At 38.9% G+C, this 16513-nt stretch overlaps 1 protein-coding gene across 13 annotated transcripts in view; it reads right to left on the reverse strand.

Moving 5' to 3' along the window:
• Positions 1–15341, reverse strand: part of ZDHHC20 (zinc finger DHHC-type palmitoyltransferase 20) — a 109672-nt gene extending 94331 nt beyond the window's left edge. For 3 of the 13 annotated variants that reach the window (XM_059684217.1, XM_059684221.1, XM_059684223.1), the window contains exons 1-3: positions 15170–15341; positions 7827–7853; positions 3312–3415 (exon numbers count right to left, since the gene is read on the reverse strand). In XM_059684217.1, the coding sequence (XP_059540200.1) occupies positions 3312–3415; positions 7827–7853; positions 15170–15287 (249 nt within the window). In that variant the 5' untranslated portion in view covers positions 15288–15341. The remainder of the gene's footprint in view (positions 1–3311; positions 3416–7826; positions 7854–15169) is intronic. The other 10 variants (XM_059684213.1, XM_059684216.1, XM_059684218.1 and 7 more) reach the window with 5 other exon arrangements.
• Between the last annotated feature and the right edge of the window lie 1172 nt (positions 15342–16513).

Consider the following 16513-nt stretch of genomic DNA (forward strand, 5'->3'; position numbering starts at 1 on the left):
ATCTTCGTTTCTGTTGGATTTTTTTTTGCACATTGCACCCATAGAGTAATACAAACAAGTAAAACACCAATTACAATACTAGATAATAGAGTCATGACAAGGAAGGCAGGATGTGCGAAGCAGGGACACTGGATGCATAATTGGACAGGCAGCTAAACTTGTGGAAATAGGGAAGAAGTGGATATAAACGCTTAAGCCCTGGACATAAGGCTAAATGGGTGCCAAAAACAACCAATAGAAAAGAAGATAATGGCATTTAGATGACACTTATTGTGTCCTAGGCATTCTTGGAAGCACTTTACTAGTATAGTATTAATTATACACTGAGTGGCCATATTATTATGACCGGTCAGATTATTATGACCACCCCAGCAGTACTTCGTTGGGCCACCTTTTGCCTTCAATATGCGGCGATTCTTCTTGGCATTGACTCCACGAGCTGTTGAAAGGTGATGAGAGGAACCTGACACCATGCCTGATGAACAGCACTGTCCAGTTCTGTGAGATTTGATGGTTGTGGAACCAGCTGCCTGATGGCTCTTTTAACTTTGTCCCACAAATGCTCAATTGGATTGAGATCTGGTGATTGTGGGGGCCACCCAAGCAAGGTAAAGTCTCCCTCATGTTCTTGAAAGCACTCTTGCACAATACGAGCACTGTGGCATGGCGCATTGTCTTGTTGGAAGAAGCCATCTCCATTGGGAGACGCCATCAACATGATAGGATGAACTTGATCAGCAACAATACTTAGGTATGTTGTGCTTTTCTGACGTTTATAATGGTCTGGCCCTCTAGTAACTTGAGCGCGAAATTATAGCTAATTTGCCTACAAACGTCAGGGGGTCATAATAATCTGGCCATTCACTATATATTACTATACTTTTATTAATCACATATATTACTTGATTCAGTCCTTAAAAGAATCCCATAGGTATGTAGTACTATCATCCTCACTTTACAGGGGAGAGGTCTGAGCTACAGACAGCTAAGCAAAGTCTCTGCCATCACACAACTCACAACTGCTCAGTAGCAGAGATCAGAGTTGAACCTGGTCAGTCTGGAGCTAGTCTGAGTTCTTAACCTCTATACTATACTGCTTCTTAAAAGTATTACCAATTGCTTTTTCTCATTCTAATTTTTATTTTCCATAATGAGAACTAAATTCTCATGCATGCTATGTTTCAACAGCCATCACGACAAGTGATTGATTAAATAAAATCAGGCCCTTTTCTCAACTTAAGAGATTTAGATATGGATGGCATAAATTTAAGGGTTGACTATTACCAATGTCTGAAGAATGTACTTGAAGAAACACTGTTCTATTAATGTTTTATAATACCTCTTAAAACAAAAGCACACAATAAAAAAATGGACAAAAAAAATTGGCATTATCTACTAATGACGAAAGTATATATAACTTATGATCCAGCAATTCTATTCCTATGCATCTACCCAAAAGAACTATATATGTATGCACATATGTGTGTATGTATATGCATTTGTCCATGCACTAGAATGTTCACAGCAGCACTATTTGTAGTAACCTTAAACTAGAAGCTATCCAAACCTCTGTACCCATCAACAGCAGACGAGGTATATAAATTGTTTTATAGACCACAACTAAATACTAAATAATGAGAATGAATTTTCCACAACTGTATACAACAGTACGAACAAATCTCACAAATAGGATGTTAATGAAAGAAGCCACACACAAAGTATATGTCCTGTATGACCCCATCTACGTGAAATACTAGGCAAAACTAATCAGTGCTACTGGAGTGGCTTCCCATGAAGTGGGTTAGTGAAAGGGAGCATGAAGCTACGGGAAGCTGGTAATGTTCTGCTTCTTACCTGGGTGGTGGTCACTCAAGTGTGTTTAGTTTGTGAAAATTCATCAAGTGTACACTTATGGTATGTATATTTTTCTGCATATATATTATTCTATAGAAAGTTAAGTGGAAGTTGATCATTTTAAACATCTGGTCTATAAATTTAATGAATTATGAAGAGAAATAATTACATTGTCATCATCAGCTAATATCTGAGTGCTAATCATGTGGCAGGTATTATATCAAAAGCTTTACATGAGTGAATCTCATTTAATTCTCACAAAAAAATCTTACAGAGATAGGCACTATTATTAACTTCATTTTCCAATGAGAAACTAAGGCTTAGATTCATTAAGTAATATGTTACAGCAGAAAAATCAAACTGAGACGATCCTAACTCTAGGGAATATATTAAACATCTAGCTATATTAAATTACAGGTAAAGGTGAATTCAGGCGAGTCAAGGCAAGAGAGACACACTGGTCTTGAAACTTACTCTATGTAAACGTTCACACATTATTTTCCAGATAGAACCTTCAACTAGAAGAAACACTAGCCAAATTAAGGTGTAACAAGCAATACCCTAGACCAGCGGTTCTCAATCTATGGGTCACGACCCCTTTCGCGGTCGAACGACCCTCTCACAAGGGTCGCCTAAGACCATCGGAAAACACATATATAATTACATATTGTTTTTGTGATTAATCACTATGCTTTAATTATGTTCAATTTGTAACAATGAAAATACATCCTGCATATCAGATATTTACATTACGATTCATAACAGTAGCAAAATTAAGTTATGAAGTAGCAACGAAAATAATTTTATGGTTGGGGTTCACCACAACATGAGGAACTGTATTAAAGGGTCGCGGCATTAGGAAAGTTAAGAACCACTGCCCTAGACAATTTATACCCACAATCAAATCAACTCTTTAGTTGTAGCACACTCATTCAGACCTAAGAAATATGTTAAAAGATTTCTAAAAACAAAACCTACTTTTCTAACTTCATTCTGTCCCTTAAGATTTTTTTATTCCAGTAACATAAGTATGTCTTTAAGAAAATATAACATGGCAGAAGAATACAGTGGGGCCTTCACTTAGGAGTTTAATTCGTTCAGAGACCGAGCTCGTTAAGGAGCTCGTTAACTCAAATTACTCTATCAACTCAATGCAAAAAGTCTGGCTGAGAGACAACTGGTATCTCAAAAAACTCGTTAGTCGGGACACTCGTAAGTGAGGCCCCACTGTATAAGTACAGCTAAACTTTAACACATCATTACTCTTTAACTCTGCTATGTCAGTAGAGTTGTATCTGAGAATAGGCTTATGAGTCATCCACAATGCAGAATTACCAAGCAGGATCCATGAATGGAAACAGAACAAATGCACTATATAATAAAGCTTTAACAAAGGTAACACAGGGAAAATATTTCCATAGTTACAGCATTTGGCAATTTACCAACATTAAATTTACCTCTTTGGAGGGGGAAGCGGGAGAGGTGAAAATTGTCATCCAATAGGACCATACAAACATAACAATGAACAGATGAAAAGCCACAAGGTAAACAACGGCCTTTCCTGGTAAATAAAAACAAATAATATTTCATTGAATCCTGGTGAAAACAGGAAAAAGCATTACATTAAAACACAATATTTAGGGTCAGGAGGTTTAACCTAATAAAAAATAATTAAAACACACTAAAGAGATAAAATATATAAAGTCCTTTATCTGCATGATGTAATATTACAGATATGAAGGAGCATTCTGTATTTAAGAGCATGGTTTATAGTTTCTGTAATATTAGTCTGAGATGAGATTTGATTTTATTGAGTTGCTGAAGATATAAGTTGAAACACCTCTTTCACTGGTTGCATTTCAAGCTCTTCTAAAAGTTAGATTTTCAATGACTTAAACCAGATTCCATTACTATGAACATTAAATCCAGTGCTATGAATATTAAATAAATGTTCTATTACTATGAACATTAAGTATGAACTGAAAATAAAGGAAGTTCATAACACAGCAAATAATCAGTACATTAGAAAAATTTAATTCTTGGATTGTTCAGAAAGATATCCTAAATTTCATTCTCCTTTCAACATAGGGTAATCAAAAATTTCAGCCACTTTGAATTTCTGTCATAACTCTTTCCCAAGTAAATAAGTGTAAGACTACAACATCTTTATCTCCAAATATTAACTCACTGTTGGGTTCTGTAGTTTTCTATTTGGAAGAAGTGAGAATGATTTCCACAAGAACAAGAACTATCTACCAGGTACTTAAATTCTAAGTTTAGAATTCAACATCACAAACCCACTAAAAAACACAAGTATGCCCAACCTGTGTGACTCACTCGTTGAACGTTGACCCATGAACCAAGTGGTCACTGGTTCAATTCCCGGTCAGGGCACATGCCCGGGTTTCAGGTTCAATCCCCAGTAGAGGATGTGCAGGAGGCAGCCAATCGGTGTTTCTCTCTCATCGATGTTTTTATCTCTCTATCCCTCCCCCTTCCTCTCTCACTAAAATCAATAGAAATATATTTTTTAAAAAGTTTGTTCTACCCATTTTAAATTTCAGATCAAATACTACTTCTTCCACAAAAACCTTCTCCATTACCTTATGAATTCATTACCCCTTCATACTCTACTCCCCAAATAATTTGCTCAGACTTCAATAAACCACTAGATTAAAGTTAGTTGCTTAATATTTATGAGCTAATATAATAAATGCAAAACACGACAATGCCTGGCACATAATAAATCCTGTTCTTCCTTTGGTCTGAGGTTATTTTTCCGTATGTTTTTGGTTTTAAAAAAGTTTCTTTTAAAATAAAATAAAAAATTGTCAACTCAGAGACCTAAAGTAACCACAAAGGATGGTCTGAAATTAAACTTTAACTAAAAGCAGTTATGTCCTAGGCCTGTATATTCACTGACAAGGTCATACTTTACCTTAACTGAGACTATCTGTCTTTTTCATCTATGATAACATACTCTTGAAGTGTCTGGTTAACTTGTACCTTCCCTTTTTCTGGACCCCCTGGGGCACAACCAAATGTGCTGAGAGCCAGGACAGATACCACAACCTCCTCTTATGTTCAAATTTGCCTTATTTTCATTTCCATTAAAACTGATTATAATCCTCATTGAAAATCCTGGATTCTCAAAATCGGTACTTTGTATCATCTCTGTTCCCTCCAGTGTTCTACCCAGTGGATTTAATACAATTTCTTTACTTGTTTTTTTCCTTTGGAAAAGCATGCTGGAGCTCAGTCTCCTACTGTTATACCAACTGTCAACTTCTTAACTCACTTCACTGATTTATACTTTTGCCTGGCCTGATATTCAATCAAGTCTATTAATCCTCATCTACAGAATATCATATAGCTTTGAAATAAATGGTAACCTAGAATTACTTTAAACTTGGTCATTTAGTTACTTACACTATGACCAAAATATAAAACAATATACTCCAGAAATATGTTAAAAAACATTTAACATATTTTCAGAATATTTCAGCTCTCCATAAGAATAAAAACAAAATGGCTTTTGCTTTTAAAAATTGTAACCCTCAGTTACAAAACAGGTAAAATAAATCTCTCAGTATGATGCCGGTAATATAGTAAGTACTTAACAGATCATTATTATTATCAAGTTGATATAGGAAAGGGGCATGAGAGCTATATAAATTAACTAAAGTCAAACAAAGTTAAGTCAGGGGCCGGCTACATGCTGTCTGACACGAAACTCAGGTGACTGGAGATGCAAGCAGATCATGAAGAGCCTCTGGACAAAGAAAATTCCTGCGAAGACTGAGTAACAGCTGCTCACCCATACCTTATCATTTACACATACCATAAAGCAGTGGTTCTCAACCTGTGGGTCGCGACCCCTTTGGGGGTCGAACGACACTTTCACAGGGGTCGCCTAAGACCATCGGAAAACACATATATAATTACATATTGTTTTTGTGATTAATCACTATGCTTTAATTATGTTCAATTTGTAACAATGAAATTGGGGGTCACCACAACATGAGGAACTGTATTAAAGGGTCGCGGCATCAGGAAGGTTGAGAACCACTGCCATAAAGGGAAAACACAATGCCACAAAATATACCTTGTAAAGGTTAGAGTTAATCTCAACCTTTTCCCACTCTCTATTTCCCCATACCAGCAATTTTCCATAGAAACTACAAACAGATGTAAGTCAACCTGTAGAGATGGTTGGGATCTATCTTCCTTCTTTGGTGAGGAGAGTCCAGTAGAGTGGTTTTTCTTGCTTGTCCCCTCTACTCAATAAAACCTGCTTTTCCACTTTAACCTCTTCTCTGGCTCTAGTCTTGAATTCTTTTCTGCTCCAAGCCCAAATAACCTCTTGGCTCTGGGTTTAAGTTGCCACTAGAGACTTGCCCCTCCAGCATCAAAATTATGATGCAGCCTGGTTAGTGTAGCTCAGTGGTTGAGCATCAACCTATGATCCAGGAGGTAATGATTCGGTTCCCAGTCAGGGCACATACCTGGGTGTGGGCTCGATCCCCAGTAGGGGGAGTGCAGGAGGCAGTCGATAGATGATTCTCTCTCATCATTGATGTTTCTCTCTCTCCCTCTCCCTTCCTCTCTGAAATCAATAAAAACATATTTTAAAAAATATGATGTAAAGAATAAAAAATATTGCTTTTAAGTAAGTTTGAATCAATTTGATTGCTAATAACAAACTTCTGGTCATATATATGCTGGAAGAAATATATAAAGTAAAAGTTACCTAAGCAAATTAAATCAAAGCTGAAAGAAAAACTGAACCTATAAATCAAAATATCTGATTCAAATATCACCTATAACTGAATTAAAGACTAATAAGCAAACAAAAAACATCATCAAAACACTCTTTGGAAGACATGGGGAAAATAGCCCCAAGAAATAATGATACAAGTTTAAAATTCTGTTGTAAGAATTTCAGAAATTCTCTGCATTCTGTATGTGCGTATTCAACATATGGAAAACAGTACTGATTTAAAGGAAGAAAAGCATGCCTACCAAGATTGAGTTTGTTCTGTTAATGAGAAACCAGATTCAAAGGTAACTTGAGATTTACATAATGAATGCCTAATTATTTCCAGTAATAAGGATAAATATTAATTTCTAACTATTCAACCGTTCTAGAAATCCTCTGGATTTCCATATCTCAAATCAAATTTTATTTTTGAAATTTGATCTCAATAGGTAGAAAAATTTATTTTATCTCAGTGAATTTTGAGCAAATATTCTTCTCAAAATATTGTCATTGACTAGTCATTATAAAAACTTTAATTCCCTTTCAAAATGAACTAGCAATCTTCATTTTTACAGTCTGCCTATTTAACTAATTGTCAATGCTATTTTTAACAAATGCACAAACAAAAGAAAATAAAATTCCTTCCTCCACCCTAGCTAAAACTGGTATTAAATATCTAAACTATTACTATAGAATTCTAAAGTCTATACAAGGCAGAAATATATATATATAAGTATACCAAAGAAGTTTGGGTACTAGGTGCCTTACAAAATAACAACTTACTAATAGTGCAAAGAAGAATATATTGAGCCCTAGCCGGTTTGGCTCAGTGGATAGACCGATGGCCTCTGGACTGAAGGGTCCCAGGTTCGATTCCGGTCAAGGGCACATGCCCATGTTGTGGGCTCGATCCCCAATAGAGGGTGTGCAGGAAGCAGCCAATCAATGATTCTCTCATCACTGATGTTTCTATCTCTCTCTCCCTCTCTCTCCCTCTCTGAAATCAATAAACATATATTTTTTTAAAAAAAGAATATATTGAATGTATAGAAATAAACCCAGTATTACATCTCATTTTAGTTGCTTAAGCTTAAAATATATATTGTCTTTCTAAAAATAAAAGCACAAATAGCCATCACTAAATAAAAAGTAGGAAGGTTGCAATTATGATACCATAAGGAGTCTACTTAAACTGAGACTAAAAGTGTCTTACCATTTTCTCCATTTCCAGAAAGAGTAACTAGAATAAAAGAAAAAACAATGAATATTATACTTTAAACATTTTGTACATAAGTTTTATCGCCAGTTGACTATTCATCTTAATATCATTTTCATAAAAACAAAGTTTAGTTATAAAATGTAAACACTAATACAACTTTAGAATTGCACAAAAGTCCTAAAAACACTAAAATGCTAAAATTCAAATTACTTATCATTAACACTGCAATCACATTACACATTTTTTCCAGACCTTTGTTCATTTTAAGTGTATCCATATGTTTAGAGTTTGAAGTATCTTTAGCTCTTTCCTTAATGCTACCTAAAGAATGAACAGAAATCTCCTCTATGGCACTCAGAGTTATTTAGTCTGTGATGTATCTCTCTAGAGGTTTTTAAATAATTTATTTGGTATCATATTTGTATCTCTTTGTTTTTACAATGAAAATCTTAGTTCCTAATTAATTTACTTATTTGTTTTTTCCTAAAATATACATAAAATAGTTTAAAAACTGCATACTAGTTTAAGATTTCTTTGCAACTTTTAAATTTATTTGGCTTGGCTTTAAACTATATCCCACTAAGGAGTACTATGTTCAAAAGTCATTTGAAATAATTCTTTCCTGTGTGTAGTTATAGAATCAACTTTATATAAAATCAAGTTCATTTTTGCCCTAATCGGTTTGGCTCAGTGGATAGAGCATCGGCCTGCAGACTGAAGGGTCCCAGGTTCAATTCCGGCCAAGGGCATGTACCTTGGTTGCGGGGACATCCCCAGTGGGGTGTGTGCTGGAGGCAGCTGATCAATGTCTCTCTCTCATAGATGTTTCTAACTCTCTATCCCTCACCCTTCCTCTCTGTAAAAAAAAAAAAAATCAAGTTCATTTTTAAAAAGAAAAAATAATTTAAAAATTAAGTTCATTTATTTCATGATTTCAAACTGAACTGTTTGCTTTTATTCCCCTCTTTTATTTTTTTCAATCTGAATAATATGAATAAAGTATCAATGGTTTAAAAGTCAAAACTTTATAAAGAGGTACTCAGAAAGGCCTGGCTTTTATTCCTCATCCCAAGTAATCATTTTTATTAATGTCTGTTTTATCCTTCTAATATTTCTTTTAGCAAAATAAGCAAGTAAGTACACACAGGGTGAGGTAAAAGTAGGTTTACACAGTTGTTTATATGGAAAATAATACATTAATAAATAATAATACAAGTATAAGCTCTGTGTTTCCTATACTCACAATTGTAAACCTACTTTTATCCACCCTATATTTCCCGTTTCTCCATTTATAAACCATTCCACACCTTTTTTTCCATCATTATACAGGAGTACATGGACACAATCATGGCTTGTTTGTAAAGCACTGCACAGTACTCCATTGTATGGGAGTTCCAGTAATACGATTAGGCCTCTATTGATAGACATCTGGGTTGTCTCTAATCTTCTGCTGCTACAATGATGTGGCAATAAATAATTTCATGCATGTGTCATTTATGGAAGTTTATTTTCAGTGTAGATTCCTAATAGTAGGATTACTGGACCAAAAGTAAATCTGTCCACTTATCCCCAAAATCCCTGTTTTAGGGGCTGTACCATTTTATACTCCTACCAGTGCTTTAGCAATGTCACCATCAGAAAGGTCCTAGGCTGGCCCTGGCTGGTATGTACAATGGTTAGAGCACTGGCCTGCCCACTGAAGGGTCTTGGGTTTGAATCCCAGTCAAGGGCACGTACTTAGGTTGCAGGTTCAAGCCCTGCCCTGGTTGGGGCAAGTGCAGGAGGCAATCGATGTGTCTCTGTCACATTAATGTTTCTCTCTCCATTTCTTCCTCCCTCCCTGCCTTCCTCTCTAAAACCCAATGGGGAAAATATCCTCAGGTGAGGATTTTAAAGAGAGAGATGAGAGAGAGATGAGAGAGATGAGAGACAGAGAGGGAAGGAAGGAAGGAAGGAAGGAAGGAAGGAAGGAAGGAAGGAAGGAAGGAAGGAAGGAAGGAAGGAAGGAAGGAAGGAAGGAAGGAAGGAAGGAAGGAAGGAAGGAAGGAAGGAAGGAAGGAAGGAAGGAAGGAAGGAAGGAAGGAAGGAAGGAAGGAAGGAAGGAAGGAAGGAAGGAAGGAAGGAAGGAAGGAAGGAAGGAAGGAAGGAAGGAAGGAAGGAAGGAAGGAAGGAAGGAAGGAAGGAAGGAAGGAAGGAAGGAAGAAAGAAAGAAGAGCCCTGGCTGAGTAGTTCAGTTTGTTAGAGTGTTGTCCTAATATGCCAAGGCTGGGGGTTTGATTTCCAGTCAGGGCACAGACAAGAAATCAACCAATGAATACATAAATAACTGGAATAACAAACTGATGTTTCTTCTCTCTCTCTCTCAAATCAATACAAAATAAATAAATAAATAAGAAGGAAGAGCACTAGAAATGGTAACTACATGGGTAAACACGTAACATTTGTTTTCTTATTATTCAAATCTTAAAAAAAAATAAGCTGTTTGTTTAAACAAAATGATAGCAATATAGTGTGAGTTTTACAACATAAAATGTATGACAACAATAGCATAAAGGCTTGGAGGGAAGAAATGAAGGAATGCTTTTATAAGGTAAAAGCATGTGAAATTGTATATCACTTGAAGATAGGTTATGATAAGTTAAAAGATGTAAGCTATAAACCTTAAAGCAATCACTACAATAAGAGTTACAGCTAATAACCCAACAAGGAAGAGAAAATCATAAGAATAATTCAGAAATTTTAAATCATTTAAAAGTTGATTAATTCAAAAGAAGGCAGAAGGAAGGAAGGATAGGACAGATTAAAAAATAACAAATGAGAAGGCTTAAACTTAACCATTTCAATAATCACATTAAATGTAAATAGTCAAAACACCTCAGTTAAAAAGGCAGAGATTGTACAGCATGGTGACTATAGTTAATGATACTGTATTGTATATTTGAAACTTGCTAAGAGAATAAATCTTAAAAGTTCTCATCACAAGGAAAAAAACTTGTAACTATTTCTGGTGATGAATGTTAACTACATTTGTTGTGGTGATCATTTTTCAATATAGATACATATGAATATAGTATGCTGTAGTCCTGAAACTAATATGATGCTACATGTCAATTTTTTTAAAAGGCAGAGATTTTCAGATTGGATTAAAAAAAAACCCACAAGACCTGCCCCAGCCGGTTTGGATCACTGGTTAGAGCATTAGTCCATGGATTGAAGGGTCAAGGGTTTGATTCCGGTCAAGGGCACGTACTTCAGTTGCTGGCTCAATTGCTGGCCATGTCTGGACATGTGTGGGAGGCAACCAATTGATGTGTCTCGCTCACATTAATGTTTCTCTTTCTCTCTCTCTCTCTCTCCCCTTCCAGTCTTTCTAGATATCAATGTAAAAGATATTATCAGATGAGGATTAACAAAACAAACAAAAAAGACAAGACCTACTATATGCTGTTTACAAAAAATGCATTTTTTAAAATATATTTTTTATAGATTTCAGAAAGGAAGAGAGAAAGACAGAAACATCAATGATGAAAGAGAATCATTGATCGGCCGCCTCCTGCACACCCCTATGGGGGAGCCTGAAATCCAGGCATGTGCCCTGACAGAGAATCGAACCGTGACCTCCTGGTTCATAGGTCTGTCGACGCTCAACCACTGGGCCACACCGGCTGGGCAAACAAATACATTTTAAATATACAAATATAAACAGGTTAAAGTAAAAGGAAGGAGAAAGACATACCATGCTAACACTAATTCAAAGAAAGATTAGTAGACATGTTAATATTTGCCAAAGTATATTTCAAAGTAAACAATATCACCAGGAGTAGGAAGGTCATTTCACAATGATAAAAGGTCAATTCATCAAGAGGACACAACAATCCTAAATATATTTATAATTTTGTTAATACTTACCCAAGGATATTTTCCCATTGATTTTTAGAGAGAATGGAAGGGAGGAGAGAGAGAGAAAAACATTGATGTGAGGGAAACACATCTACTGGTTGCCTCCTGCATGTGCCCTGACCAGGGTTGGGGAACAAACCCATACCCAAGTATGTGCCCTTAACTGGGAACTGAATCCTCGACCCTTCGGTCCAAAGGCTGATACTCTAACCACTGAACCACATAGGCCAGGGCATCAGATGGCTATTATTGTGTTGGCTGTTGTCATTTTTTTTATTTGACAATCTAAGGGAAAAGAGGTCAGTGCCCCTGACTAAATAGGTACTGTATGATTTTTATTGATTTCAGAGAGGAAGGGGGAGAGGAGGAGAAGAGGGGAGGGGAGGGAGAGAGGGAGAGGGGGAGGGGGAGGGGGAGGGGGAGGGGGAGGGGGAGGGGGAGGGGGAGGGGGAGGGGGAGAGAGAAAGAAACATCAATGATGAGAGAGAATCATTGGTGGGCTGCCTCCTGCACACCCCCGACTGGGGACCAAGCCCACAACCCGAGCATGTGCCCTTGACCGGAATCCAACCTGGGACCCCTCAGTCCCCAGGCCGACACTCTATCCACTGAGCCAAACCAGCTAGGGCCAGGTACAGTATGTTTTAAAAATTCTTGCAGCACACCAGTGTGCCTCGCCACAGGGGTTGAAAATCGCTGCCTTATAAAGGGTGTCCCAAAATTCATGCAAGAAGTAATTTTGATAGAAAACACAGGTTTATAATTAAAAATTATAAATTTTTTACTGATTCATAAAGTATACAGTATAGGGTTATGTATGGAATAGCACATCGGGTAAATGGCCTCCACGGTTTTGCTGGCACATACGCAAAGCCGTGGTCTTCATTGTTCCTGCTCCTGGGTCATAATTGGTACTTGGTAATGCTTATCAAATTGAAGGGATTGAAATCAAAGGGCAACAGATATTAGAATCTGATTCAATAAACCAAGTAAAATTAGGCTTTTATTTATTTTGTTGTTGTTGTTAATGCTCACGCAAAATTCAAATCTTGCGTGAATTTTGGGACACCCTTTACAAATGGATCATAAATAATACTGAAATGTGCCCAAGTGTCCAGGTCTGGATAAACAAATAGACTTATCTTGCATAGTAATTTATTTTTATTGATTTTAGAGAGAGAGGAAGGGGAGAGAGGGAGAGAGAAAAAGAGAGGGGGGGGAACACAGATTTGTTGTTCCACTTATTTATGCATTCACTAGCTGACTTTTGTATGTGCCCTGACTAGAGAATGAACCCACAACTTTGGTGCATCAGGGATGCTCTAACCAACTGAGCTACCCGGCCAGGGCCTACTTTATGGAGATTATTATGAGCATTAAATAAATTAACACATGTAAAGATAATTATTATCATCCTTTCCCATATAGTTTGATAAAGAATACCAGAAGCTATGGAAATTTTATAAAAATGATGAAAACAGCACATTAAGACACTTCTCTCAATTTAAAGTTATATAATATTAATAAAAAAAATATAAAAAAGTTATATATTAATGTATTTCAATGGGAGGGTCTGTGCTTATTAAAACAAATATACTTGAATAATTTAAAGAAAAGTTTGAATATGAGTCTGAATGAGTTTTTATGCTCAAGTCCAGCAGACCTCCCAAATTCTCCCTACTCTAACTCAGATAACTTAGAAGTATTAAATACAGGCACTATGTAAGACCTTTCACCATCAGTATTTTAAAATACCCTCATGGCTCACTAAAAATTATATGTATAATAGAGAGATGTGGTACATTCTAATACCCACTCAACAATTGTGTGACCTAACCAAAGAGCCTATTTGCTCAGTCTCATTTCTTACATCTGTGGCATATTGAAGGAAGAATGATGAAATGCCCCCCTCCATCCCCATTAGTGCACACAGCACTTCTTAATTCATGTTCATTTTCCTTTCTTTATGTTTGATGTCATCTTTTGATAGATTAAATGTGCAATTTCAACATAAATGCACATTTTTAGTGCTTCATCAGAGACTTTACTTCAAAACCACTATGGGATTAAAATGGGGTGGGGACAATCTTCTGACAGAATTAAATAAGACAGGTACAACTTTTGTAATGAATGCCCACTTCCGAGTAAATAAAATAAAGTATTACCATAAGCTGATGAGAACCCTATGATCACTATCACCTACTGGAAGTAGTCTCAGAAAAAAACAAAAAAAAACCTAACTCTAGCCAACCTTAATGGATTCAAAAATCATTGTTAGTAAACATTCTGGTCTCCAAAAAGACGAGACTAAATAATATTCAGCAGATTATTATTTGGAAATGTATTCCACAACTAATTTATTCTAGTTCTATTTTCCTTGGAATTAAATATTCCAGAGTACAAAATAATTTTCTTAAAGGTGGATAGTTTCATTTAAAAACCTATCTTCAAGCCTTCTGAGGCAAAGCATTCTCCTCCACGTGCGGAACTCGGTTTTTGCCAAGTACTTATTTGAGAGCTGTACAAACCCGCAGCCATAACTGCGGAAGTCCTGGTGGTGTCAACCTTCAAGCGGAGTGGGCGGCACAGCTTTCCATTCACAGGGCTCGTTTCTATCGCACGGGGCTCTTTCTTTAAGTATATATAACAGCGGTCCTTTTGATAGCGTGGACTCGGCGTGGACGCGAAGGCGAGGGATAGCAAGGGGGTGCTCTGACAAACCCCGCAGACGGTGTGGCCCCCCGTTTCCCCGAAGAGCGGACACTGCCAGCGGCCAGGCGGGCACAGGCCGGTGTCAATCTGAGCGGTCGCACCACGCCTGTTCCCTTAGGACAGACCAACCGCGCAACAGCCCAGAACAATGTTTGGATTGACAGCCAATTTCCTTCCATCTTAAGTACAACCTAACCAAACCAGTGTCCTAAACCTCTGAAGTGTAACGGGATGTGCCTTCCCTTTTCCAGGGACTCGGGTGAGAACTAACGAGGGAAACAGTTAAGGACAATAAAAGGAGATCTCAACATCTGAGGGATGAGCGAACTAGAAACCTCCGTCAGAAAACAGCAGCGAAGATGATCATCACCTCACTTATTCTTTGTCTAAAAGCAGTATTGTCTGCGAGTTCCTGACTCTGACGTGAAATAATGAACTTCCCACGCGCCGGCAGCGCAGGAGGCTGGAAGCGGCCGCCCGTCGCGTCCGCGGCAGTCGTCCTCGGCGGAGCGACCCCCCGGCCCCGCCCGCCCGCCGCGGCACTCGCGGCCTCCGCGGCCCCCAGGGCCGCCGCCCCCGGCCCCGCTCTTCGCTGCGAGCGTCACAGACGCAGAGCCGGCCACACACTTCCGCCCCGGCTCCTCCGGGAAGCCCTGCGGAGCGAGCGTCCAGCGCACGGCGCCGCTGCGGGCCGCGTCCCGCCCGTCCGCCCGCCCGGTACTCACACACACACAGCTCCACCACGTACGCGTAGTAGGACCACGCCACCACGAAAGTGATGAACAGCACTGGCACCCAGCCTGCGCCGCGTAGGCAGCAGCGCCAGAACCGCCCCGGCGCCATTTTCGGGGCGGCGGCAGCACAGCGGCCGTGAGGGGCGCGGCCCCGCCTCTAATGCCCGCGTCGCCTCACCCTGGGGCGGGTCCCGCAAAAGGGGCCGCGCTGGGGGGCGGGGCCTCGATGCGACTCCGCCCTGGGGGCGGGGCGGGGCAGGTTCTGGAAGGAAAGGAGGGGGCAGCTGCCTGGGGAAGTGCTGAGGCGGAAAACGCTACCTTGTCGGAGAGCTGAGCTAGTGGATGTCCTTTGTGTCTACAAACGACTCTCCTGGAGCCCGTTGTCAAGCGGGGCAGACCGTGCCTGCCAGGTGCAGGGGAGGACGTAAGTTGTCGTAAGGCTCCTCCGTGGACGGCGATGTGCAGCTGTGATTAAGAACCGTGAATTTTGAAAACATCTGCGCAGCGTTTCAGGTCCAGCCCCTCCATTTTTTGAAGATGGACTTAGTAGAAGCCCGTGATTTAAGATGGGAGCCCTATAGAAGCTCTCAGTTTGATTTGAAACACAAACTGAAGGCTGAGTTGTGAGATGGGGAGCAACAGCCTCTCTTCCTGACCCCCAAGGGACTATTGAAATTTTGAGAATTTATTTACAACTGGAGTATTCTGTTAAGCCGTGCTTGTAATCATAAGAGAACATAAATGCAGCACTGTGAAGATAGCATAATACAAGTAATTCCAAACTGCATTTCCTATTGGTTGGACTAAGATTTTAGTTAGCCACTGCTCAGTACAACTGTAACTGAAGGCAGGTTTCAGCTGCCTGCCACAAGGAAAGCCAAACTCATGAGGCAGATGCTGGTAAGAAAGAAAGTGGTTTATTCCAATGCCAGCAAACTCAGAAAGTGGGGGGGGTTCACACCCAAAGCCCATCTTAACATCTCACCGCCAGCGGGGAGTTTTATTAGGAGGGAGAGGGAAAGCAGAACAAAGAAACCGGGGAGGAGGGTATTTGAAAGTTCTCTATGTGTAAGACAGCATAGTCCATGCCAATGATTATCTTGAAATTGGTCAAGCCTAGGTCTGGTTTATTTTTTTTTTTAACTTTAAAAAAATGTTTTTGTTTATTTTAGAGAGAGAAGAAGGGAGAGGGAGAGGGAGAGAAAAAGAGAAACACCAATCAGTTGCCTCATGAACGCACCCTGACTGGTGATGAAACCCGCAACCTGGGCATGACCCTAACTGGGAATCAAACCATAAGATGATGCTCAACCAATTTATCCATACCAGTTATGG

The sequence above is a fragment of the Myotis daubentonii genome, chromosome 2, assembly GCF_963259705.1.
Source record: "Myotis daubentonii chromosome 2, mMyoDau2.1, whole genome shotgun sequence".
In the NCBI taxonomy this organism is placed as follows: domain Eukaryota; kingdom Metazoa; phylum Chordata; class Mammalia; order Chiroptera; family Vespertilionidae; genus Myotis; species Myotis daubentonii.